The sequence below is a fragment of the Eublepharis macularius genome, chromosome 18 (assembly GCF_028583425.1).
Source record: "Eublepharis macularius isolate TG4126 chromosome 18, MPM_Emac_v1.0, whole genome shotgun sequence".
NCBI lineage: Eukaryota > Metazoa > Chordata > Lepidosauria > Squamata > Eublepharidae > Eublepharis > Eublepharis macularius.
In genome coordinates this window covers 20909519-20933457 of record NC_072807.1, presented here as the reverse complement: position 1 = coordinate 20933457, position 23939 = coordinate 20909519, and the positions used below count along the sequence as shown (strand labels likewise).

Sequence of the window (23939 nt, the reverse complement as noted above, 5' to 3'; positions counted from 1 at the left end):
GCCATTAGGTTATGCTCCATGGTAGAGAAACCAGTGACCTTGGGATCAGTTGGGAGTAACTGAGTGCCACGTAACATCTCCAGGGACCAAGGGAGAACAGAGGGAAATGGTGCAGAGTATGGAAACTCCCAGTCTGGTGTCTCTTGACATCATGTCTTGTGCAACACTGGAAACACCAGCATTCCCAGAAAGCAAGAAGAAGACAACCCATATGTTTTACATCAGGATTTGGGATTACCTGAGCAGAAGTGTTTTCCGTGTGTCCCTGAGCATAGATACAGTGGTCTGTGTATGGTGCAGAAATACAGATGGCATACATCTCATAAACCAGGTTTATAGTGGCAGGTGTCTTCTGCCATTCCTACAGACTCTGTTTCAGCGGCACTAGGACACTGATGGGTTTATTTCTGGCCAATATGTGAACTGACGTTTTCACCTCTGCTTCTCTGCTAGTGTATCCTCTCTGCTTATTGTCTCTTCCTCTTTGCATTTCTCCCTTAGGTAGAGCCAGAGGAAGGAATCTGTCCTCTGTTCCTCCATTTGCCCAACTCGTTTCTCAGTTCTCCTGTCCTTGTCCTACACCCTTTTGTAATCTGCTTGGCTTCTCTGACTTCTGTTACCCTCCGCCTCCTCTTTTCTCTACGCCCTTCTCTCTCCTTCCCTAAACCTGTCTAGTTACCATACCGCCCCCCCTTCCTTCCTGCCTGCCTGCCTGTCGTTTTTCTCCTCAAAGAGACCCAAAGAGGCTTACAGCATTTCTGGCTACTCCAGAAATGAAATCCAAAGAGCAATCAAACCCAGGATGAATCAAACAACCAAGGAAAAACAGTCTCCTACAGGAAAAGTGTTTTTGCCATATATCAAAGGAATTACTGATCAGATGGGAAAGCTTATGAAAAAGCATAACCTTCAAGCAGTATTCAGACCCACCCGAAAAATACAACAGATGCTACGATCAGCAAAAGACCGTAGAGACCCCCTCACCTCTGCAGGAGTATACCGTATACCCTGCAGCTGTGGACAAGTTTACATCAGGACCACAAAGCGTAGCATCCAGACAAGAATAAAAGAACATGAAAGACACTGCAGACTTGGACAACCTGAAAAATCAGCAGTGGCTGAACATAGCCTAACTCAAACAGGGCACAGTATCTTATTCCAGGACACCAAAATACTGGACAACACTTCCAACTACTTTGTCAGACTGCACAGGGAAGCCATTGAAATTCACAAGCATAAGCAAAACTTCAACAGGAAAGAAGAAACCTTAAGAATGAACAGAGCATGGTTTCCAGTTCTGAAAAACACCAGGCTAACAAAACACTCTACACCCGACAATAGCCCAGCAGAGAAGATTAGCACATCAAGCACCAATCCATATGCAAAAGAACCTCCTCAGGATACAGTGAAGCCTCCTGCCATTAGCATTCCACACCCTGGGAAACTCTTACAGGATGACTCAGCTCAGCCCCACCCCTCCTGAGTAGATACAAATGACCTGCCAACATCCTTTCCACACTGTGACACTGAGAGATCTCTGTCTTTTGGTGCCACACCTCTGAAGATGCCAGCCACAGCTGCTGGCGAAACGTCAGGAACTACAATGCCAAGACCACGGCAATACAGCCCGGAAAACCCACAACAACCATCGTTCTCCGGCCGTGAAAGCCTTCGACAATACATCGCTTACAGTATTGTTCTCCCCTTCTCCACTTTTTCCTAACCACTGCCAACCCTGTGAGAGGTCGGATAGGCTGAGTCTGTGGCCCTAGGTCCCCCAGGAAGCTTCCCATGGCAGAGCGGGGATTCAGACCTGAATGGCCCAGATTCTAGTTTGACATTCTAACTGCTGCACCATGCTGGCTCTCTGCAATCTGATTGGCTTTGCTCAGGCCCATTCCATGGCATCAAGATTTAGCTTAGCCAGTCAGGGCTTAGAGGCTTCATCAATACCACCAAATCCTTTATTCCATGGTGATTCAGATTTTTGACAAATTCAGATGAATATTGACTGTAACTTTAAATCACAAGCCACCCTTTTCCAGGTCCTGCTACTTTATATTAATTTAAAACTACTTTAGTGTCAGGCTCCCAAGCCCTTGCTTATTTATAACCATTTCTGTTTTTAAAGAGCTTTTTCTTTTGGATATTCTTAGATTCTCTCATTGAGTTTTATCATTATTTTTAGTTTGATTCCCTTGTCCACCCCTTCCCTTCTACATTTTTTAAAAAACCTTTGCAGCAGGAAACCTTTTTGGCTCCTAGCCAAACTGAACCTTCTACAAAATGAGGCATTCCAGTAAGTGTGAAATGGATTGGATCCACGGGCAGAAACTCGACCTTAATTCCTCGTTTTAAAGAGGGGCGTTATTTTTATCAATAAGTTAAAAGGCAGTCTTGCAATATGCAGAAAGAGTGAAACCAAACATTTAATCTCCACGTAAAACAAGCTAAGCGTAAACAATTACGTTGGCTTTTTTTAAGTGCTGCGACTAATAGAAACCATAAAATACGATGGAAATTAGACACGTTATGAATCTGAAAATGCTTTCTTTTCTTTTTTTTTAAAGTAGTAACTTTTTTGCCTACGAGTTTTAACAAAAGAAAAATACTTGTCTTTTGAAAATAGTATGATTGCTACTGGATCCGAATTTTGTGTGTCTGTGTGCGTGTTTGCGCTTTGGGGTCGCTTCCAGACAATTGCCCGATCCACAGAGACTCTGATCCAATGCTGCTTTAGGCTTCTGTAAGCATTATGCTCTTTGCGTGGAGGTTGCAAAATAGCACTTAGGGGGCTGATGAAGGACTTGAGCCAGGTGCTGCAGTGCTCAAACACAGTCAGTCCTGATCCTGGGACCACAAGGCTATTCCTTGGAAGAGGGACCTTTTGGCTCTTCCAGCCAGGAAATACAATGCCACAATTTGGACCCCTCCTTGTCTTTGGAATCAAGTGACCCCCCCCCCCAAACCATTCCGAGGTGACTTCCAACTATCTGCTTCCAAGAACTACTGCAGAATGGGGAAACAACACGAGAGCTTTATATAATGTGTGTGATGGGAGTTTTGTGTGTCTCAGGTACTCCCCAGGTTCCCCCCCCCCCCCGTTTGTGACCGCAGCATACAGGGAGAAGCGGCTATAGCCTCCTTCCTCCCTGCTGTTTTCGCATCCACAAACCGCTTCCTGGAACTGCTACTGGCTCTGTTGTGAGACTCACGTTATGCGCAAGTTTTACAATAGTAGCTCCTTGGGGTGGCTTGAGGATGTGAAGACAGCAGTGTGGGGAGAAGGTACCGCTGCTTCTCCCTGTGTGCTGTCATTGCAAACTGAAAAGAGCTGAAGTGTGTCTGGGAGGTACAAAACTCCACCATTCATGAGATGCCAAGTCCTTGTGGCATTTCCCAACAAACACGAGGGCTTTGTAATGTGTAGATGGAGCTTTAGTGAGGAGGACTTTGTGCAGTCCCTCAGCACCCCTGCTTGTCTACATTTTCCTCTTCCTTCTTGTCTGCATTTGGACTAGCAGCAGTTTGTGTGAAGTTGACGACTCTTTTGATTTTGTATTGCTATCCTGGTGAGTTTCCTTATATGCCTGGTTGTTCTCTGTCATTAGGTAAAGATAAAGGTAGTCCCCGAGTCATTACTGACCCATGGGGGGATGTCGCATCACGATGTTTTCTTGGCAGACTTTTTGTTATGGGGTGGTTTGCCATTGCCTTCCCCAGTCATCTACACTTTACCCACAGGAAACTGGGTCCTCATTTTACCAACCTTGGAAGGACGGAAGGCTTGGAAGGATGGAAGCCAAACCTGGCTTCCGCCAGGATCAAGCTCAGATCATGACAGAGCAGAGCTTGGGCTGCAGTACTGCAGCTTACCACTCTGTGCCACAGGCCTCTTTATCAGTACGTTTAGTTAAAAGGCAGCTATCACTGGTCTGTTGACTTCCTGAAAGTTGAGAGCCAATTTGATGTAGTGGTTAAGAGCGCAGGACTGTAATCTGGAGAACCGGGTTTGAGTCCCCATTCCTCCACTTGAAGCCAGCTGGGTGACCTTGGGTCAGTCACAGCTCTCTCATCCCCACCCACCTCACAAGATGATTGTCATGCAGATAATAATAGCATACTTTGTAAACCACTCTTGAGTGGGCATTAAGTTGTCTTGAAGGGTGGTATATAAATCGAATGTCATTATTATTATATATATTACTTCCTTCCAGGCTTAACTTGTGTCTCTGAGGTCCAGCTCACGGAGGATAGGTCTATCAGTGGCTACTAGCCATGGTGACTAAAGGGAACCACCACATTCGGAGGCAGGAAACCTCTGAATACCAGTGCCAAGAGGCAACAGCAGGAGAAGGCCTTGGCATCTACACCCTAGTTGGCCACTGTGTGAGACAAGATGCCAGAGTAGATGGACCACTCGTCTGATCCAGCAGACCCCTTCTTAAATTCTTAATTCCTTGAAGGATTCTCTGATTTGCCCTTTGGAGCAGAGTGGGCAAAGAGACAGAAGGCAGATGGTGACGCTGCCCGGGATAGGTATAGGAAAGGGGATCTGGAAAAGAGACAGATGAAGAAGAGGAGGAAAAATGAGAGAGGGAACAGGCAGAGTGAGAGAGGTATGGACAAGAGATGCCGATATAACCAACCCAGTTGTTGATACTGATTTAAGTGATTTCTGTCATGGAAGGGAATGGAGATTAAAGAAAGGACAGTGAAATTGCTCTGAATAAAACATTCTTTTTAGGTCAGGAGGTAAGCATTGATCATGCATTTGCATGCTTCCAGTTCAGTCCTTTATTGCCAGTTTCTCCTCAGGAAATGTTCACAGGGTCAGTCGGATGAAAAGGGAAATCAGCCCGATGCCGTGGCCTGCTGGATTCAGATGAGAGAGGCCTGCCTACGCCTTTGCCCTCCCTCCCTAATGACAGCTGCTGTCTCCGAAAGCAATAGGGGTAATTCTTTCCCTTTTTATGTCTGCAGCATTTGATGTGTGCCGGCCTCTGGTGCCTCGTGGAAGGAGATACGTCCTGCAAAACCAAACTAGACCCTCCTCTGGACGGCACAGAATGCGGGGCGGACAAGGTAATCCTGGATGATAAACAACCTGGCTCTTCTTGACATTGACCCAAATGATTGTGTTTTCAAGGCATGGGGCTGCATCTACCTTGCCTTTCATTTGTACATACAGTATTTTTTAAAAAATGTATTTACAAGGACAAGTTACAACATCAGTTAAATCTATATAGCACAATGGCTTTCTGACAAATTTATTTTCTCTCTCCCCAAAGCACCTTTCTCCCCAAAGCACCTTATGTTGTTCTCCTTGCCTGAATACCTACCCCTCTGGATGGACCTTATCTGCCTCATTTATTGTCTGCTCCCCCCCCTCCCCGCGCGCCAGTTATTCCGATGTCCAGTGTCCATATTGTGGGCCCTAAACTGAATTATTCATCTTTTCCGGAATCTTTTGCCTTCTCATTTACTCTGCTGCAGTTGGTAAACGTTTTGTATTTTTAAATTGTCTTGTTATGATTCATGGCTAAAACAAAACAAAAGTCAAATGCACTTTCCATTGCTTATGGGGAATGAGAAAAGCATATGTGATGTTTCCCAGTGGGTGCATTCTGGGCTGTTGCAAAATAAAAACCAAAGTCCCACGGTACCTTACAAGACGAACATTTATTTCAATATGAGCCTGAGCTCATTTCTTTAGGTTTGTGGAAAGGAAATCGTTTTCAGAATATCTGGAGGGAAGGTTAAAGAAGGTAAGGGGAGAAAAGAGGAGTTAAGGCAGAGAGGCTCAGTGTGAATCCTGTCATGAATCTTTCATGGGTGTAAGGAACCTGTGTAAGGAACCATGCTGTTGCACTCAGCAAACTTTTTGCATAGTAGCTTCTCGGCTTATTCATTGTGGAACTACAAGCACGATCTATCTGAGCCTTAAAGATACTATTCAGAATTCACCCCAGATTTTCACCAATCACTCCTTGGCCAGGGTTCCATCCATGTACTGGATTTCCATACTTCTCACAAACAGCAGATATAGGCTGCTTCCACACACATTGGATAATGCACTTTCAATGCTCTTTAATGATCGTTTAGAACTGGGGCTGATTCCACACACTTTGGATAATGCACTTTCAATGCACTTCATCAATCGTTTGAGGTGGATTTTTTTGTTCCGCACACAAAAAAATCCATTTCAAATGACCTATAAAGAGGATTGGATGTGCATTATCCAACGTGTGCAGAATCAATGTAGGTTTTCATGTGTGAAATACAAAATCCACTTCTAAACAATTGCTAAAGTGCCTTGAAAGTGCATTATTCAACGTGTGTGGAAACGACCATAGTTTCATGTGGCCCAGCCACATTCAGGAGATCCCTTCCTCTTTATCCCAACTTGGAAAGTTCTTCCAGTTGTGTGACTGAATCCTTGTTGCCTTCCCCTTTTACGGAGCACTGGCAGCATCAAAATCTTTGTCTTCGGACTTCCTTGTATTCCAGTGGTGCCGAACGGGCGAGTGCGTCAGCAAAACCCCCATCCCCGAGCATGTCGATGGAGACTGGAGCATCTGGAGCCAGTGGAGTATGTGTAGCAGGACATGTGGAACAGGCGCCAGATTCCGACAACGCAAATGTGATAATCCGCCGTAAGTCGAATCGTTCTGTTGAGACCTTAAAGGGAAGCGTGTTGCTAGGCAGGGGGCAGAAGTGGCCTCAAGAGGCTTCCTTGCAGCTCCCACTGGTTGGTTTCTCTGCAGTTCCCCCTTCCAGCTGAGCCAATATAGGCCGTCTCCCCACCTTTCTTCTTCAAGCTACCAGTTCAAGACCTGCAACGGGATCAAGTCCTGAAGCTGGGAGAGGAAATCGTCAGAGCGATTAGGGGAACTGAGGGTGTGCACAGCCGTTTAGACTGCACATGATATTTGGATGTGTGAGTGCATATCAAAGCATGAGAACATGAAGAGCCACGGTGCAGCAGACCAGCAGTCCATCTCGTCCAGCATCCTGTCTCACTCGGTGCTCAACCAGTTATTCTGGAGGGACAACAACAGAGCAAAGAGGCCAAGACTTCCCCCTGCCAGCACTGGTATTCAGAGGTTGACTGCCTCTGAATAGGGAGGCTCCCTTTAGTCGCCATGGCTAGTAACCGCTGATAGACTTCATGAATTTCTCTAATCCTCTTTTTAAAGCTATCTGTGCTGTTGTCTGTCGCTGCTTCCACTGGCAGTCAATTCCACAGTTTAATCAATCATCGAGTAAAGGAGTATTTCCTTTTGTCTGTCCCGTACCTATCGTGCATTGGCTTCATAGGGTGCCCCTGATTATTATGGGAGAGGAAGAAGAAACTCCCATCTGCCCATCCCATGTGTAATTTTATAAACCTCTGTCGTGTTCGCTGTCTTTTTTCTAAACGGAAAAGTCCCAGACTCTTCACCCTTTCCTCATAAGAAAAGTACCCCTTGAGCATGAAGCGGAAAAAGAACGTGGACCAGAGAAGTACACTTTGTGAAATCGCCGCACTAACACTGATTCCTTCCCAGTCCTTTATTCTTTCACTCACATGGTTTTTACGCTGATTTTTCACATTCCTTCGCTCATGTAAATTCTTGGCTCCAGGCTGGCACATGATCCTGTTTCACTCTCTTCACTTTATATTCCTTTCTGCATCTCTTGTTCTCCTCCAGCTGTTTTATTCACAGGCCAAAAATATTGGTGAGGGGATTTTTTAAAAAATATATATTTTGTTTGGGGAGTTCTTTATTATTAGTAGTAGCATTAGAATTTGTGTTCCGTGCCAGGCTGACACTCGATCCTAGGAGTCTCACTCGGTATTTTAAAACCCCACTTGCTTTCCTCGCCTGGGCTGGCTTTTTCCACACTGTGATTTGCGTGACTGTCTGTATGAATTACCTAAGACTTGATTGCAAGGTAGGGTGTTGTTAAAACACTCGGGCCTGTTCTTATTTTAGAGCTCTGCTCTCTCACATTCTTGCATAAAACTTGGAGAACTCTTTATTTATCAAGAGATGGGCAGAGTGGGGGGGGGAGTTTAGTGCAACAGCGTTGGCAGGATTTGGGTTAGGAGAAATGAGGGAATCCTAAACAGAAAAAGAGCTGTTTTTTTTCCTTTCTTGGATATCTTAATTCCATGTAATAGTCAACTTGCTTATCGTGAAGGCAGTCAAAGCAGGGCAGGGTATGCCAAAAAATATTATTGTGATTTAAAAAAACAACAACAACATCCTGAAACTCCCTGAAAAAAACTATCCAAATGAGCTCTAAGCAGTTTTTTTTTTAAAAAAAAACCCAGAGGAGAAATTGTTCTGCCTAATCTCTTTAAAGCTTACATAGACAGACAGACAGACAGACAGATAGTATTCTGCAGGAGAAAATTTTGTCAGCATTGGTAGGGTGAGGAGTGGTGGACAGTGCCCTTAAGTTATAGCTGCCTTTTGGCAACCCCTGGTGGGGTTTTCATGGCAAGAGACTGAGGGCCAAGCTAGAAGTGATGAGTGACACTTGAATGGCAAGTGAACAGACTCACATGTATTCCTCCCAGACTCACATGTATTCCTCATGTAGTGGAGTGCAAGTGAACAGGGAGGAGTACATGTGAGTCGGTTCACTTGCCATTCAAGTGTAATTCGTCACTTCTAGCTTGGCCCTAACAGAGGTGGTTTGCCATTGCTTGCCTCTACAACCCTGGTCTTCGTTGGAGGTTTCCCATCCAATTACTGACCAAGGCCGACCCCGCTTAGCTTCTGAGATCTAACGAGATCAGGCTATTCAGGTCATGGCATATATGGGGTGAGGAGTAAAATTTCCCAATTATTTATATTAACTTCTTTTGATTCATCCTGGGCCCCACCACTTATATACTCCACTCCCAAGATTTCATTGTATTTCACTATGGCTGGATCAGTTTATACGGTCAGCAGGCTGAAGTGGTAAAGCTTTCCCCACCCTCAGGTGCAGGGACACACATTTTCATGTCCCCCACCCCTTAGATGCACCTTGCAAAAAGAAAAGAAAACCCCTTATATAGAGGAAAAGCAGTATGACTGGGAGAAAAAATTTAGCCTGACATGGTGAGGGTTTTATGTGCATGGAGCTTTTTTCATGGGAGAGCAGGCAGTCATCTCACACACACCCCTCACAGCACTGGAGTGGTATAGTCCAGAAGGCATTTTGCTGAATTATAAAATGGATCAGCATAGTCGGGTAGATCAAGAAATGGAACTCAGCATGTGACTCTGTAGATAAAAATGGAAAAAACTGAGCTGTCACTGGCTGAGGCTACTGGGGCAGGGAGCGTCTTAATGATGCCTTTAAGGGTATTTTATTTATTTTTGTATTTGCTTGCTTCATTTATCTCCCCACTGGGGACACAAAATGGCATTCTCTTTCTCTTCTTTTTGTCCTCACAACAACCCTGTGAAGTAGATTACAGTGACAGCATGTAAGTGGCTGTAGGTCACCCAACAAGGTTCCAAGGCAGAGTGGGCATTCGAACCTGGGTCTCCCAGATCCTAATTGGACATTCTAAGCACGACACCCTGCTGGGTATTTCTTTCTGTCACACAGATGAATGGTTGTTGTTAACGCCTACAGAAAAAGAATTGAGTTCTGCACCTTGGGAATGCCAACAATGAGGGCCAAACCTGCCATTCTCCCCTAAGTTTCCATTAACTGGCATTCATTTGACAGAACTCACAAGGGGGTTGCATGTGTAATGTGTGTCTCTGCGCAAAGAATCTCCAGTAGGCATTATTCAGCCCCTCCCTCTAGAAGACACCACAGCTCATCATAATGATGCCAACTTCCAAATAAATTAACATCTTACATATAGTATTCAGCACAGACAGTTTTCAAGACATCCAGTGGTTTCTATAATCAGATTTAACCTATTTCAGTTCACTCCTTTTCACCTATTTCAGTTCACCTGCTCTTGAAGGCTCTTTTCCTCATCTTTCCCTAGCCATTCAATTTATCTTTCCCTAATACAAAGCATTTTAATTAATTTCTATCACTTGACTTTTTTCTAATTTCATTGATTAATAGGGGTGCCGGATTGCTTCCTATGGTGGACAGTCCCACACTCCAGACTCTGAATATTGCTCAAGGGAATAGTGGGAACAAAATAGGGGGCGGGAGAGGGGCAGATGATGTAATGCAGCACCATGACATTGCTTCCAGTTGCATACATGGAAGTAATGTCACAGTGTCGCATGCTGCTCTAAGAATTTTCCAACTCTCTAAGATTTTTGCCATAGAGATTTGGGGAATTCCTAGAGCGTTGCCTTTGATAGCTCATGTGCTGCAAAGGATGGTTGAGATTTTTTCAGACATAATGAAACCCCCTTTACAATGGGGTGGGAGGGGGAGGCAAACTGCTCCCGTGGATTTACATTTTTTTTGCTAACAGCTGCCCCCATTTCCTCCCTTCACAGTCCTGGACCCGGTGGCAAAAATTGCCGTGGAGCAAGTGTTGAGCACACAGTATGTGAAAACCTGCCGTGTTCTAAAGGAGTGCCCACCTTTCGAGACCAACAGTGCCAATCCCATGACCGATACAACAACAAGAAGAAAAACCTTTGGACAGCAGTCATCATGGACGGTCAGTTCCCTTTCAGCTTCTCGATCAGTCCCACTTCACATTTTACATAGCGGCAAAGAGTCATTTAGCACTCTCCATGCACATGGCAAAGAGTGGCAGCCAGGGAGCAACCCGATGCTTGTCTTTTGACAGTACACACAGTCAGAGCCATTCGTTTGCAGCAGGCACATGTAACCACTTGGTGGAAAGTGCGATCAAGTTGCAGCCAACTTACAACAACCCAGTTGGGTTTTCAAGGCAAGAGGTGAACAGAGGTAATTTGCCATCACCTGCCTCTGCATAGCAACTTGGTGGTGGTCTCCCATCCAAGTACTACCACATCTGAACCTGCTTAGCTTCTGAGATGTGACAAAATCGGGCTAGCACGGGCTGCTTAGGTCAGGGCATATACCCATATAAAAATGTAATATCAGAGGGCCGAACTACTCAATACATGGGATTGGAGACCTGACTTGCAATGGCATGTGAGATTGGGGAACTCACTTTCCAATGCGTTGCATTGCTCAGTGTAGCTTGGGAGCACTGCCCAAGAAAAGAAAGGGATTTCAGACTTCCCTCCCATGCTATTTTCCTAAGAGGAAGTAGATGTGTCATGTGTACTTGGGGTCACGTGACTGAGAACATGTGAAGCCCAACAGCAAGGCAAGCAGATTCCCCCGCCGTGGCTGTTTCCAGTTGGGGAAAGGTGTAGGAGTGAGGGCTGAAGCCCTGCCAACACGCCCGAGTCTCATTGAGCAATAGAGCGCTCTGAAAGATTTCCTGATTGTACGTTTGGTTGCAAGTCAGGCCAGGGGACTCGTGTCACACGTACTATACAGTTTGGCCCTGAGGCAGACCCCTAGAGACTCAAGCTCTCAGCAGGATCAGTGGAGCTATCCATGGTCCCAGCTCCAGAAATAGAGCATATGTGACTTCATCAAGGGATAATTTAGATCCGCAGTCACCTGTGCATGCATGGTTCATACATGTGGTGCAACAGAAAGAACCTTTCTCCTGATGGCACTTCAAATGCAATCATTTTCAGAGACGTCCGTTCACACATTCTGGTCTCTGTGCACCAAATAATCAAGTAACATGCATGCAGATGTTGTGAATCAGGCTGGTGGAGGTGGCAACCTGTCCTGCCCTTGGCTTTTGGATTGTCAGACTGGACAGCATTGCTGTTTGGCTGTGAGAATTTCTATAAGGTTCTTTATGGCAGGAGAACTTGACCTAGCTGAAAGTATCTAGTGTGATGTAGTAAGAGAAAAGCAAGTACAAATAATTGTAGAATATTCTGTCTTAGTAATTGTTGGGAGCCAAGAGCTTTAAATAGACATGTTTTTCTTTAGTGTGTTGCTGGGTTGGGTAACAGATGTGTTCAGGGCGTTCCTTGCCTCCCTGGTATGCAGGATCCCAAATTAGATGGGGACAGGGGGAGAAGGGGGCTTAGACCATTTCAAGTCAGGAAAATGGTGGGAAATGGACACAGGTAGCCACTATTTGCTCCACTGTTGGCTGCACCTATCCTGATAAAACTACTTGTCAATTTCCCTAGTAGAACAAATTGTTGGGGGAGGGGATAAGCCCCCTCATCCCACTTGTCATGGTTGCAGTGTGCGTTGGAAATGCAGAACTCTCAGTACACATCTCTGCCCCAACCTGGGGATGCACCACAGAGAAATGTAATGTAACATGTAGCAAAAATGTGCAATTTCATTGCTTCTGACTTGCAACACTGGGTTGAATGGTCCCCAGTGTGGTGCCCATGGATGCCATGGTGTGCACCTTTCCTGTTGCCCACCAAGTATTTTTAGAAAGTGGGTGAGGCCAGGCGAGGCTCCTGCCCAGAAGGGCTTCTGATCGGCCACTGAAAATCTGATTGGCTGTGCAATTAAAATTAATGTTGTTTCAGTGGGAACTGCCACTGCAGTGTTGGTTTTATTCTCTTTTACTCCTCTTTCCCAGTGTATTTTTTAAAATACTCCCCTGCTCCTCTTCTCCCCTGCATTTGGGCTTTCTATATCTGTGTGGCCCCATCTCCTGTGACAACCATTTCGTGGTTGGCTCCACCTACTGTGGCAGCCATTTTGTAGTTTCACCCACCACCTTGTGTTAGAATTCTATAGGTGACAACCAGCTCAAAAAAATCGAGAACCCCTCGGTTAGTCTCTGTATTTATACACATGCAGATGTACAGATTTACACTTTTCACAGTTTTGTGGTCTATATAAGTTCCTAATACATTAGTCCAAACAGGTCTCAAGTACTCTGTTGCACATGATTTGTACAACCACGGTTGCTTGTTAAATTTTATCTTCCAGATAAGCCCTGTGAACTCTACTGTTCCCCCGTTGGGAACGAGTCCCCCATACTGGTGTCAGACAGGGTGGTCGACGGCACGCCCTGTGGACCTTATGAGACTGATCTCTGCGTTCATGGCAAGTGCCAGGTGGAGTAACTTTTTGATATCTTCTCTTAAGCTCACACATTGCAGCTTTTCTGTTGAACTTGGACAATGGTGTATGTAGACTAGTAGGCAGCATAACAGTTATCCAAGGGAACTTAATTCAGGTACACCATGCAGAACAGTTGTTCATCTTCATTCTGTGCAATCCTGTGGGAAAGTTTTACTCACTTTAGAGCTTCATTAGGGGCTGCTTCTTTTCAGGCCCTTAGCAACCTGTTTCCCACCTAAACAATCACGTCCCTTGGTTGAGGAGCGACCCCTTCCCTCAGTTCTCTCTGAGCCGCCATGAGGAGAAGAGAGTCAGTTTGGTATAGTGGTTAAGAGCGCAGGACTCTAATCTGGAGAACCGGGTTTGATTCCCCACTCCTCCACTTGAAGCCAGCTGGGTGACCTTGGGTCAGTCACAGCTTCTCGGAGCTCTCTCAGCCCCACCCACCTCACAGGGTGTTTTGTTGTGGGGATAATAATGGCATGCTTTGTAAACTGCTCTGAGTGGGCATTAAGTTGTCCTGAAGGGTGGTATATAAATCGAATGTTGTTGTTGTTATTATTATCCTTTGTGAATTATGTGAATTTTTTCTCTTGGCCATTCCCTCTGCCCTCGGACTGTGAAACTGATTCCAGAGTTCACTAGTCAAGATGGTACAGTCCTCTCAAATAGCTATACTGCTTTGGTTTCTGTGTGAGGCATTTTTAATCAAAAACACTCTTCTTGGAAAAATCGTGCCTCAAGTAAAATCTTTCTGCCTGGATAAGAATGCTTGAAAACTACAAAGAAATATTACATGGAGGGAAGGAAGCATGGTACAGCCCAGTTTCATCAGATTTCTGAAGTTAAGCAGCATTGGTACATGGATGGGGGCTACCGAGGAAGACTTTGCAGAAGAAGGCAGTGGCAAACCACCTCTGCTTCATTCTCGCTTGTCTTGAAAGCCCTTGGTGGGGTCCCCATAAGTTGGTAGTGACTTGACAGCACATACTTACGTATATAGGAAGAGATATTGGCCTGTATCAGATAATGAAGTTAAGAAAAGGGGGCAGGGAGGAGGTCATCCGGACATACCCAATGCTCATTGTTCCATGCTATGCACAGCAATGTAAGACGTGAGCAGCTGGTGGTGGTGTTTGAATGACTTTAAGCAGTTGCCCAAGAGTGCAAGCTTGGAGAGGGGCCGCTGGTGGGTCCTTGGCTCTCTTAGAATCCCTTTGGTTGCTGCTGCTATCAAACCTTAGCAGTTCCATCTGAACTGGCCCAGGCTCTTGGGGACAACTCCTGGGCCATCAGATCAGACACATTGAAAGAATAGCTGCTGCAGTCCTGATCCACCATACTTCAGTGCACAGGAGTTGGTAAGGACAGTGTTTCTGGAGCAGTAGAAAAGAGCACAAAGTCCCGTAGCACGTATAAGACTAACAAAACTTATGGTAGGGTATGAGTTTTTGTGAGTCACAGGTCACTTCTTTCTGGAGAAACCGAGAATGCTTCTGTCTCTCCCATTACTTTAACACACAAGTGGCAGGGAATCCTTGTCAGATATATAGATGGGGGAGCTATCCTGGGCTGAAGGCCCTATAGATTATGCCCTGGACTGAATGCTAAACGCCCTGTGATAAGTATCCAAAACAGGTATATATCCCCCAAAACAAGAGCCTTTCAGAGACACCTGTGATTCTAAATGGTCCATAGGTCAGTGTCCATTTGATTCAGCTAATCTGCACTCTGTACACAAGGCCTTCCATAAACGCTGCTAGGTAATGCATAATTTTTTCAGTCCAATTCAAGGCACTGGTTTTAACCTTTTAAAGCCCTCCCTGGCCACAATCCAGGCCATATGGAAAGCTATCTATGAAATCAGGACTCCCCCCCTCCACCCCCCCCCATGTCCAGCCTCCTCCCGTTTCAGTTCCAAAAGCCACCTGTGGTTTTTTACTAGCAGAGGATCTGAATTTCTCTCCCGTCTCCTCTTTCTTTTTAATAGGAATTTTTTTCCCCTTGGCCCATATGTTTCCGCTGCTGGTCGTTATTCCCAACTTTTATAATAATTCTCTCTTTGTAACATCACAGCTGGTTGTTGAACTCAAGAACAGTGTCTTTTTGGAAAAAAAATCTAAGCTTAGTGTGTGAGTCTTGGAATGAATCCAAAGAAGATCATGATCTGAGAATCAGACAAGAATAACTGAACAGTCTTTAATAAGAACACCACTTGACTAAGGAGTTTGCTCCCCCGCTCCAGGTTTTGGAAACTTGCCCTGGTACGACTTTTTTAAAAAGCTTACAAAATGTAAGCCCTTTTCCCTATGGGATCTGAGTTTCTGACAATCAGGTACTTAGCAGCAACAACATTTTTATAATAGACTGGTGGTTACACATTTATTCTTTTGTGCAAGTCTCCCACAGCTCCATCCTAAAACAGAGTTTCACCCTTCCTAAGCCCATTGACTTGAATAGATTTAGAAGGATGCAACTGTAATTTGCCAATATTAGAAGGCGATGTTCTCATGCCACAGGCTGCTCTGACTGACTTCATTCGTTTATTCTTCTGATCATTTCTTGAGACAGGAAAAAATACTAGGTTTCTATACAGGCGTTTCCACACATTACCAAGCAACAAACTCAGGTTTGTCACAACATGTACACACTCAATCGTATTGTTCGGATCAATGTAGCATGCTCCTGCATTCAGACACCATGGTAAACTGGTTTGTGAACTGTGGTTTGATCAAACCCCGGTTAGTTGTGACTTCTGAATTCAGATGGTCCAACAGCAAGGTTTTAGATCCATCAAAACAGGTCATGGAAGATATTGGAGGAGCAGATCTTTCCTGCACTTCCCTTTCCTTAAACAGTCATTTGTCTGAAAACACATCGGGAGAGATCAGGTGAGCATCACAAGTAAAATGATGAGGGGGAATTAAATATAATAACTTCCTTTTCCTTCTTCTGTTCATGGTTTGCGTTGGCAAAAGAGAGAAGACGCCTCTCCCTTTGAGTGGCAGTGTGGATTGGGCCCACATTGAGATTACTCAGGTTCCAATCCCCCACTCTGCTGTAGAAGCCTGCCAGTCACTCTCAGCCTAACCAATCCCATGGAGTGGTTTTTAGGATAAAACAAAGGAGAAGAGAGCCATGTAAGCAGCTTTCAGTTCCTACTGAGGAGAAAGGCAAGGTGTAAATGAAGGAAAGAAATTAATAATAATGTTCCACCCCATTGTTGTGTTATAAGTTTTGAGGTATAATATAACAACAACAGCAGCATTCAATTTATATACCGCCCTTCAGGGCAACTTAACGCTTACTCAGAGCAGTTTACAAAGTGTGTTATTATTATCCCAACAACAATCACCCTGTGAGGTGGATGGGGCTGAGAGAGCTCTGAGAGAGCTGTGACTGACCCAAGGTCACCCACCTGGCTTCCAACGGAGGAGTGGGGAATCAACCCAGTTCTCCAGATTAGAGTCCTGCTGCTCTGAACCACTACACCAAACTGGCTCCCAAGATAGTGCTGTGTTCCTTCTGATTTTTTTTTTTAACTAAGTGTCATTAACAGATTTTTGGAATAGACTCATCTGCCTTCTACCTGGGATGTGATCCCCTTTGCAAGACTGATCAGAAAGTATTCGTCGGCAGCTGTGGCCTGTAAATCAGGCCCTGTGTAATGGGGGTATGTTTCCACCTTCCAATGAGCAGTAACCTGCTCTCCCTGCCAAGTGAGATTCTTTACGAGCCCTGGAGCTCAGGAGTTACCTTGTGAAAAGTGAGTTGGCCTTTAAACTGGGGAGCAGCCTTCATAAACTTTGTGGCGAGGTGATAGAAAACTTGGTTCACATCTGGGGACAGGCACAGTAGGGAGCAGTTGGTTCAAAATGAGATGGTGTTAAGAGGTTTGTGAACAAGTTGGTAATGAAAGCTCCGTGTGCCCCCCACCTCTCGGCCACAGTATGATGTACTACATGCGCATGTGTTCAGATCTATTTCACCTAGTTTGGTTACAGACAGACAAAGGAATTTTCTCCCCAGGGATGCAGTTTGAAAGAGGGGTTACTTTTCCCACTTTTATCCCTTTTATATATGAAAAAGTGGTTTAGTATTGTTTCAGAAACCTACTTGATTGGACAAGGGTATGTATGTATACTAGGGCTAGCACTCCAGTTAATCAAGTTTGTCCCTGGTCAAATATTGTCAAACATTTCCCCAGAAGCCAAGAAAAACATAATGTAGATGACAAATTCCCATGTGTTTTTTTTTACATCATTTAATTTTTTTAATGATGTAGGATCTGGGAGACCCAAAACTGAATCCTTTCTCTGCCATAAAAGCTTGGGCCAGTCACATACACTCAAGCTAACCTCCCTCTCAAGGTCGTTGTGAGGATAAAATGAAGAAAGGGTGGGGCAATGTAAGCTGTCTTGGGTCCTCTTTGGGAAGAAAGGCAGGATATAATAAATAAATAGTAGGGTCTGCTTGCTCTGAAGCCCCACAGCAAGGAGTGGGGGAGGCAACTGAGAAACGTAACAAAGCTTCTCCTATTGGCTGATTGTTATAACTGCAGGTATTGCCAAACGGAGAATCGGCCTACGGCCTACCGTAAAAAACCAAGCCCAGGTTGGCTCAAGAGTTCACATCGGCTGAAGTCTAACTGAAGTTGTCTTGTCGAAGGCTTTCACGGCCGGAGAACGATGGTTGTTGTGGGTTTTCCGGGCTGTATTGCCGTGGTCTTGGCATTGTAGTTCCTGACGTTTCGCCAGCAGCTGTGGCTGGCATCTTCAGAGGTGTAGCACCAAAAGACACATCTCACACTGTGACACTGAGAGATCTCTGTCTTTTGGTGCTACACCTCTGAAGATGCCAGCCACAGCTGCTGGCGAAACGTCAGGAACTACAATGCCAAGACCACGGCGATACAGCCCGGAAACCCCACAACAACCATCTAACTGAAGTTCATGCTCCATCTACAGTTTCGGTAGCATTTCTACTTACAGGTTGCAAATTCATCTTGATGCAAATCAAAAGAGAGGAACTTTTTTGTCGGGGTTCACCTAGTCCTGCAAACACAGAGCCACCACATGCACAAGGGGAAAGGGTAGTAATTGCCCGCCTCGTCGTTGTGTGAAATGGCTTTTCCAGGACTACTGGAGGGAGGGGATGTGGCTCAGCGTGAACGGCCTCTGCATTGCATGAAGAAGGTCCCAGGTTCAATCCCCAGCATCTCCAGTTAAGAAGGCCGGGCAGTAGGTGATGTGGAAGACCTCTGTCTGAGACCCTGGAGAGCAGCTGCCAGTCAGAGTAGACGATACTGACTTTGATGGATCAATGGCCTGATTCTGTATAAGACAGCTGTGTGTGTGAGTGTGTATGTGAGAGAGAGAGAGTGTGAGTGAGTGAGTGTGTGTGTGTGTGTGTGTGTGTGTGTGTGTGTGCACGCATAGTTTGGGCAAGTGTTGGCAATGCAGAGGAATCTGCTGTCCTGGCACAACATTCCCATGATTAATCTGCAGAATGACACATGACGACGTCAATATTTACACGCCGTTGGCAGCTGCTCTTGGCTCAGCTTCGCATATGGGAAGCATTATGCCGTTCTGTGAATTGCGCTGTCCTTTCTCACATGAGGCAAGCGTGCAGTGTGGCAATCAGCATCGTCTCAGCACAAGCAACACCCAAGCGCATATGTGCCTGTGTCAACTGGTGTTCTGTGGAGATATCCAAAAACCACATCTAAAAAAAAATCCTAGAAAAATACCAAATATGTATAAAATACGTATAAAAGTGGCACGACTTTTTAAAACAAGGAAGGGAGAAACATATACCACCCAATGAGCATTTTCGGACTGTAAGTTGTTAAATGGAATGAGATAGATTTGTGTTTAGCAGGAAAGGCATCCATGCCATTTAGCAAAGCAAAGCTATCGCAGTATTCGCTGCAGATCGTGGTTATGCATACAAGATGCGTCAAGGAGGCTTCTCTCTGAGCTGCCTCCAGAGGTGACAGTGGGCCCAGGAAAAGCCCCAAGGGAGAGGGATAAACTGTTGCTAGGATGCAGCGGGTGACCTTGGAGACTGATAAATCTGCGGCATTAGGTGCAAGGAAGTGCAACCAGCCATTTAGTACCCCCTGCTTACAAACCAGGCCTAACGTTTCCTCCAAGACACTTTCTGTTCCTCCACATCTTCTTTCCACGCCATCATTTGTTTCTTTCTATGGCTGAACCTTTGTTCCTGTGCTCGGTTTTCCAAGCTGCCTAGAAAGCAAAGAGGGATTCACGGAGGATAGGTCTATCAGTGGCTACTAGCCATGGTGACTAAAGGGAACGTCCACATCTAGAGGCAGTAACCTCTAACTACCAACACCAGTAGGCAACATCAGGGGAAAGCCTCAGCCTCTACGCCCTGTTTGTTGGCCCGTCAGAGTAATTAGTTGGCAACTGTGTGGATGCTGGACTAGATGGACCAGTGGTCTGATCTGGTAGGGCTCTTCCGATGTTCCTACAAGGCAGTGACATGGCCATCCTTCTCCTAAAAAAAGCATTATAGCGCATGTTTGCCTCCCCCTCACTGTGCCGCACTTTCAGTCAATATCTGCCTGCTGGGGTCGAAGGACAGCCTTTCCTTCGAAGCTCTGGACTTCATTCCAGTATTACTGCTTCACAGACCGCGATACCCGTTTTCTACAAACCAGAGAACTCTAGAAACAGCATTTCAGCAGACTACAAGCTGCACAGGCCTGGGGAACCAAACACCCCACATGCGTGTTTGCAGCCAGGAAGCCCATATTTTATGGGCTTTCCTGAAGGGCTGTCCGATACCCAAAGGAGCAGTTCGAGTGTTCTTGACACACCCTGTAGTGACCAAGGAGAGCATTACTGGTTTGAAAATGGCAGGAAGAGCCTTTGCCTCTCCCTGCTCGTAAAGAGTTATTTGCTAATATTTCTGAGTATAGTTTTGAAATGTTGTTTTCTTCACTAACTGTGCTGGGTTGGGAGATGGGCACGTAGAATGAAATTTGTACACTGTTAGAGAATCGGTTGCCCAAACATTGCTTTCCTTCCATAAAATGCTAAGGAAAAAAAGGGGAGGTGCAAAATCCAGAAGCAAGAGACTATTATAGGTTTCTTGGAATCTTATTTTCCAGGATTTCCTGAATAACTTGTGGCTCAAGAAGTTGAAACCGTGCACAGAGGCCTGTTAAATCTCCTCCCCCCCCCCCCGGGCTGTTGCAAGATGGGGTGGAGAACTAGTTACCAAGCTCTTGGCCCGTAGCCAGTAAACAGCTGGTTGGTTGTGTTCAACTTGATGATGGATCCCACGTTGTTTGGGCTCGCTTCCTTGCAGATGGTTGTTTTCTAACCCAAATCTGTATGGATTTCAGTGTGTACCTTTGTACCACAAAGGTGTTAAAATCACGGCATTTGGGAAGGGATCCTTGTCTTTGCTACTGGACTGGATGTTGTGTGTGGTCCATGGCCGGGTGACGTCACCTTGTTCTAGAAGTTTATTCTGCCCTGTAGAAGTAATCAGGTGGCCCTACCCAGAAACAGCATGCCTTGGCCCATTATTTGTGACAAAGTATTAGAGCAACTCCCTACAGGATGACTCAGCCCAAACCCACTTTCCTGAGTAGATATAAATGACCTGCCAACATCTTCTCCACACTGTGACGCTGAGAGATCTCTGTCTTTTGGTGCTACACCTCTGAAGATGCCAGTCAAAGTTGCTGGCGAAACGTCAGGAACTACAATGCCAAGACCACGGCTATACAGCCCAGAAAATCCACAACAACCATCATTCCCCGGCCGTGAAAGCCTTCGACAATATATTAGAGCATTTTGTGCAGGGCTGGTTCGGCGTATGCCGAACAAAACCCTTAAAGTGACTCTGCATACTGTTTGATGCCTTGGCTGTTTTCTTTCAGCCTGCAGACCCCACCAGCACTGCAGCAGCAGGGCCCTTCCTTGGCCCTGCTGCCCTCAGCCCCTCTGTCAACATCTCAGCTGCAGGTGCCTCAGCTGCAGGTCACCTTCCCCAGCACTCTGGCAGCTGCCAACTCTGAGCAGCAAGCCCCAGCCCTGCAGCTGGCTCCCCTCCCTCCTGCAACAGCACCGGCAGTCTAACCTCAGCCAGGCCCACAGGCGGCCAGGCCACCGAAGGAGCTGCTGGGGAAGCTTCAGCACGGCCAGTTTGGCGCACGGTCAAAAATAGAGGGGTGCGTCAGTCTGCCGCTTGGGATTGTTTAAGCGGCAGCGTGGCCTTTGGAGATGTATGGGGAGGAGGTCTGTCGACCCCTGATGCAGTTTGGAAACAAGTGTTATCAATGACCGGTTCCTTGTCGGGTCTTCGGTCCTTCGAGTTGTGCCACCTCCTTGTTTCATCTGTCAAGAAAAAGTAAAATGAAAGCAACAACTTAAACATTTGCAACAGGAACAGTGGGTTTCCAGGTTTTTCCATGCATTGACGTTGGCTTTTTTGGCATCTCCCTGTTGAACTTCCAAGTACCTTTGCCGGAACAATAGAAGCTTCTGTAGCTGGCCGGATACTGTGTTATGTTATTATCCTATGAATTCCTTGTGGATTTTGTATAAAATTGTATGAATCAATGAATTGTTATATATGCACTGCACCACTTTACATTTCAAATATTTAAAAATATTCCACATAATATACTTTTGGTAAGATTCTTTGTTGGTACATTGCTTTGTTCCCTTAGATGTGGGTTTCCACCTTGATAGCTGTGTGGGGAAGCTTCAGCAGCAGCTCAGGCAAACCAGGCAAGGGGCAGAGCAAATACCCCACCCTGGATTTAGATGGGGTGGGAGGGGCCAGGGAACTGAAGAGGCTATCCAGCCCTCCCACTGCACAGGCTGGGAGAAGGGCGACTCAGAGGCTGGTGGGAATTGGGAAGAAACCCAGGGAGATGGGAAAGGGGAATACTGTGAGGGCTGAGGAAGAAGGCAAGGGAAGAGGCAGCTGGAGTGTGCTATTGATCCCACAGCAGGAGAAGGGACACGGTGGTGCAACCCCCTTCCCTTCCCATCTGAGGGCTGAGGCCACTGGCCTTCGACGGCTGGTCAGCAGACAGCCAAACGGGAGCATTGGTGAATAAAGAGCCTTTCTCCTGCAATGCAGCCCACTGGGCATAACTAACCCAAAAACAGTAAAGAGTCCAGTAGCACCTTTAAAATTAACCAACTTTATTGTAGCATAAGCTTTCGAGAACCACAGCTCTCTTCATCAGATGCAAGAGAGCTGTGGTTCTCGAAAGCTTCTGCTACAATAAAGTTGGTTAGTTAAATGTAAGAGAGCTGTGGATCTCAAAAGCGTGTTACAGTAAAGATGGTTAGTCTTAAAGGTGCCACCAGACTCTTTACTATTTTGCAACTACAGACTAACATGGCTAACTCCTCTGGATCTATAACCCAAAACTGTCATTGAAGCCCCATTGTACGTGTGGTGGGAGGGAATGTCCGTCATCCTAGTGCCCCTTGAGTGTTCCCTGCTTATGGCACTTGCTGCAAGCCCAGGTAGGCAGGACCTAAACGAACCACCATACAACACAGAGCTGGTGGAATGGATTCAGCACGGTGGAGTCACAAGCTGTGCAGGCAGGCCTGTTCTGACAGATGTACCAATCAATCGTTTACTTGTTGAATGACACTTCGGTGATTCATCGGGTTTGTGTTGTATAGCGATGGTGAAGATAAGCATCACTTCTGCTCTGATCCATTAAAATGTTTCAAAGCTGGGTGTTTATGTCTTCTACTTGCTGCAAACGAGTGATTAGCTTTAAAAAGTATTCACAAAAACTAGGGGGGGTTGCGTATGGTTTTGGCGGAGTAAAAAAAGCATTCCCCCTTTTTGATAATTTTTGGGTATCACAAAAAGGTTCACCTATTCCTTCATATTCTCTCTCAATCGACTCTGTTTACCTTCAGCAGTGTCATGTAGCTAAACCCGATTGGCTGTCTCTCACTGTGACATCACTTTGCGATCTCTGATCGCCAGGATCACCCATGAGACTCATCCAGGAATGAGCAATGTGCAACATCTTAGGAGGAATGCAGCAGCTAGCAGGAATACTGTTGCCAAATAGCATGAGAAAAAGTTAGTGTTTTGCCTTTACCCCCCAAATGAAAACTAGGAAGTAATCAGCAATACCTTGATGTTTACGCTGCTACCAACGACTAAAATCTGTTCTAGATATTTTGTATTGGCAAGATTCTTGTTGGCCTTTAGTGGATCAGTATTGCAGCTTCTGTTGACAGTTATTTTAATGCAATAGTTGTTCTGTTGTATTGCCCAGCACCACACTGGACTTCCAGTGTTCTCTTTGTGTTGCGCTTGTATTTTTGACTCATCTCCTTTCCATCAAAGTAATGAAGAACCTCTTATTATTACTAGAAAATTGGCTGTGATGGAATCATTGGCTCAGCTGCCAAAGAAGACCGCTGTGGAGTCTGCAGTGGAGATGGCAAAACCTGCAAAGTGGTGAAAGGAGATTTCAACCATACCAAAGGGATGGGTAAGTCCCGCACTCTGCAGTCTCAGCCACCTGGTAGGTGGTTAATGAAAGGCAAGTACATCTGTACTTCCCTCGGGTGAAGCATTGGATGTTTGAAGGCAAAGTTCAACTTAACCATGCCGTGATTTAGGTGTGGAGGGACGTCACTCATAATTTAATTCTTGATTCAGATGTGCGTTTTCAAAACATGCCAACATTATCCTCTCCAAGAATCTTGCCTTACCTGTTCAGATCCCAGTGACAGATCTCAAGACCTTTAGGCATTTCAACTGGGGATGGTCTCGAATGTTCGAGCCATAATGGTTCCTTGTTTACTGTGGCTCAGTAGTAGAGCATCTGCTTGCTATGT

General features: G+C 45.7%; 1 protein-coding gene across 3 annotated transcripts in view; it reads left to right on the top strand.

The window, feature by feature from the left end:
• Positions 1–23939, top strand: part of ADAMTS17 (ADAM metallopeptidase with thrombospondin type 1 motif 17) — a 193174-nt gene that overhangs the window by 111519 nt on the left and 57716 nt on the right. For all 3 annotated transcript variants that reach the window (XM_055002638.1, XM_055002639.1, XM_055002637.1), the window contains exons 11-15: positions 4984–5085; positions 6511–6656; positions 10461–10627; positions 12931–13058; positions 23470–23590. In XM_055002638.1, coding sequence (XP_054858613.1) covers positions 4984–5085; positions 6511–6656; positions 10461–10627; positions 12931–13058; positions 23470–23590 — 664 coding nt within the window. The remainder of the gene's footprint in view (positions 1–4983; positions 5086–6510; positions 6657–10460; positions 10628–12930; positions 13059–23469; positions 23591–23939) is intronic.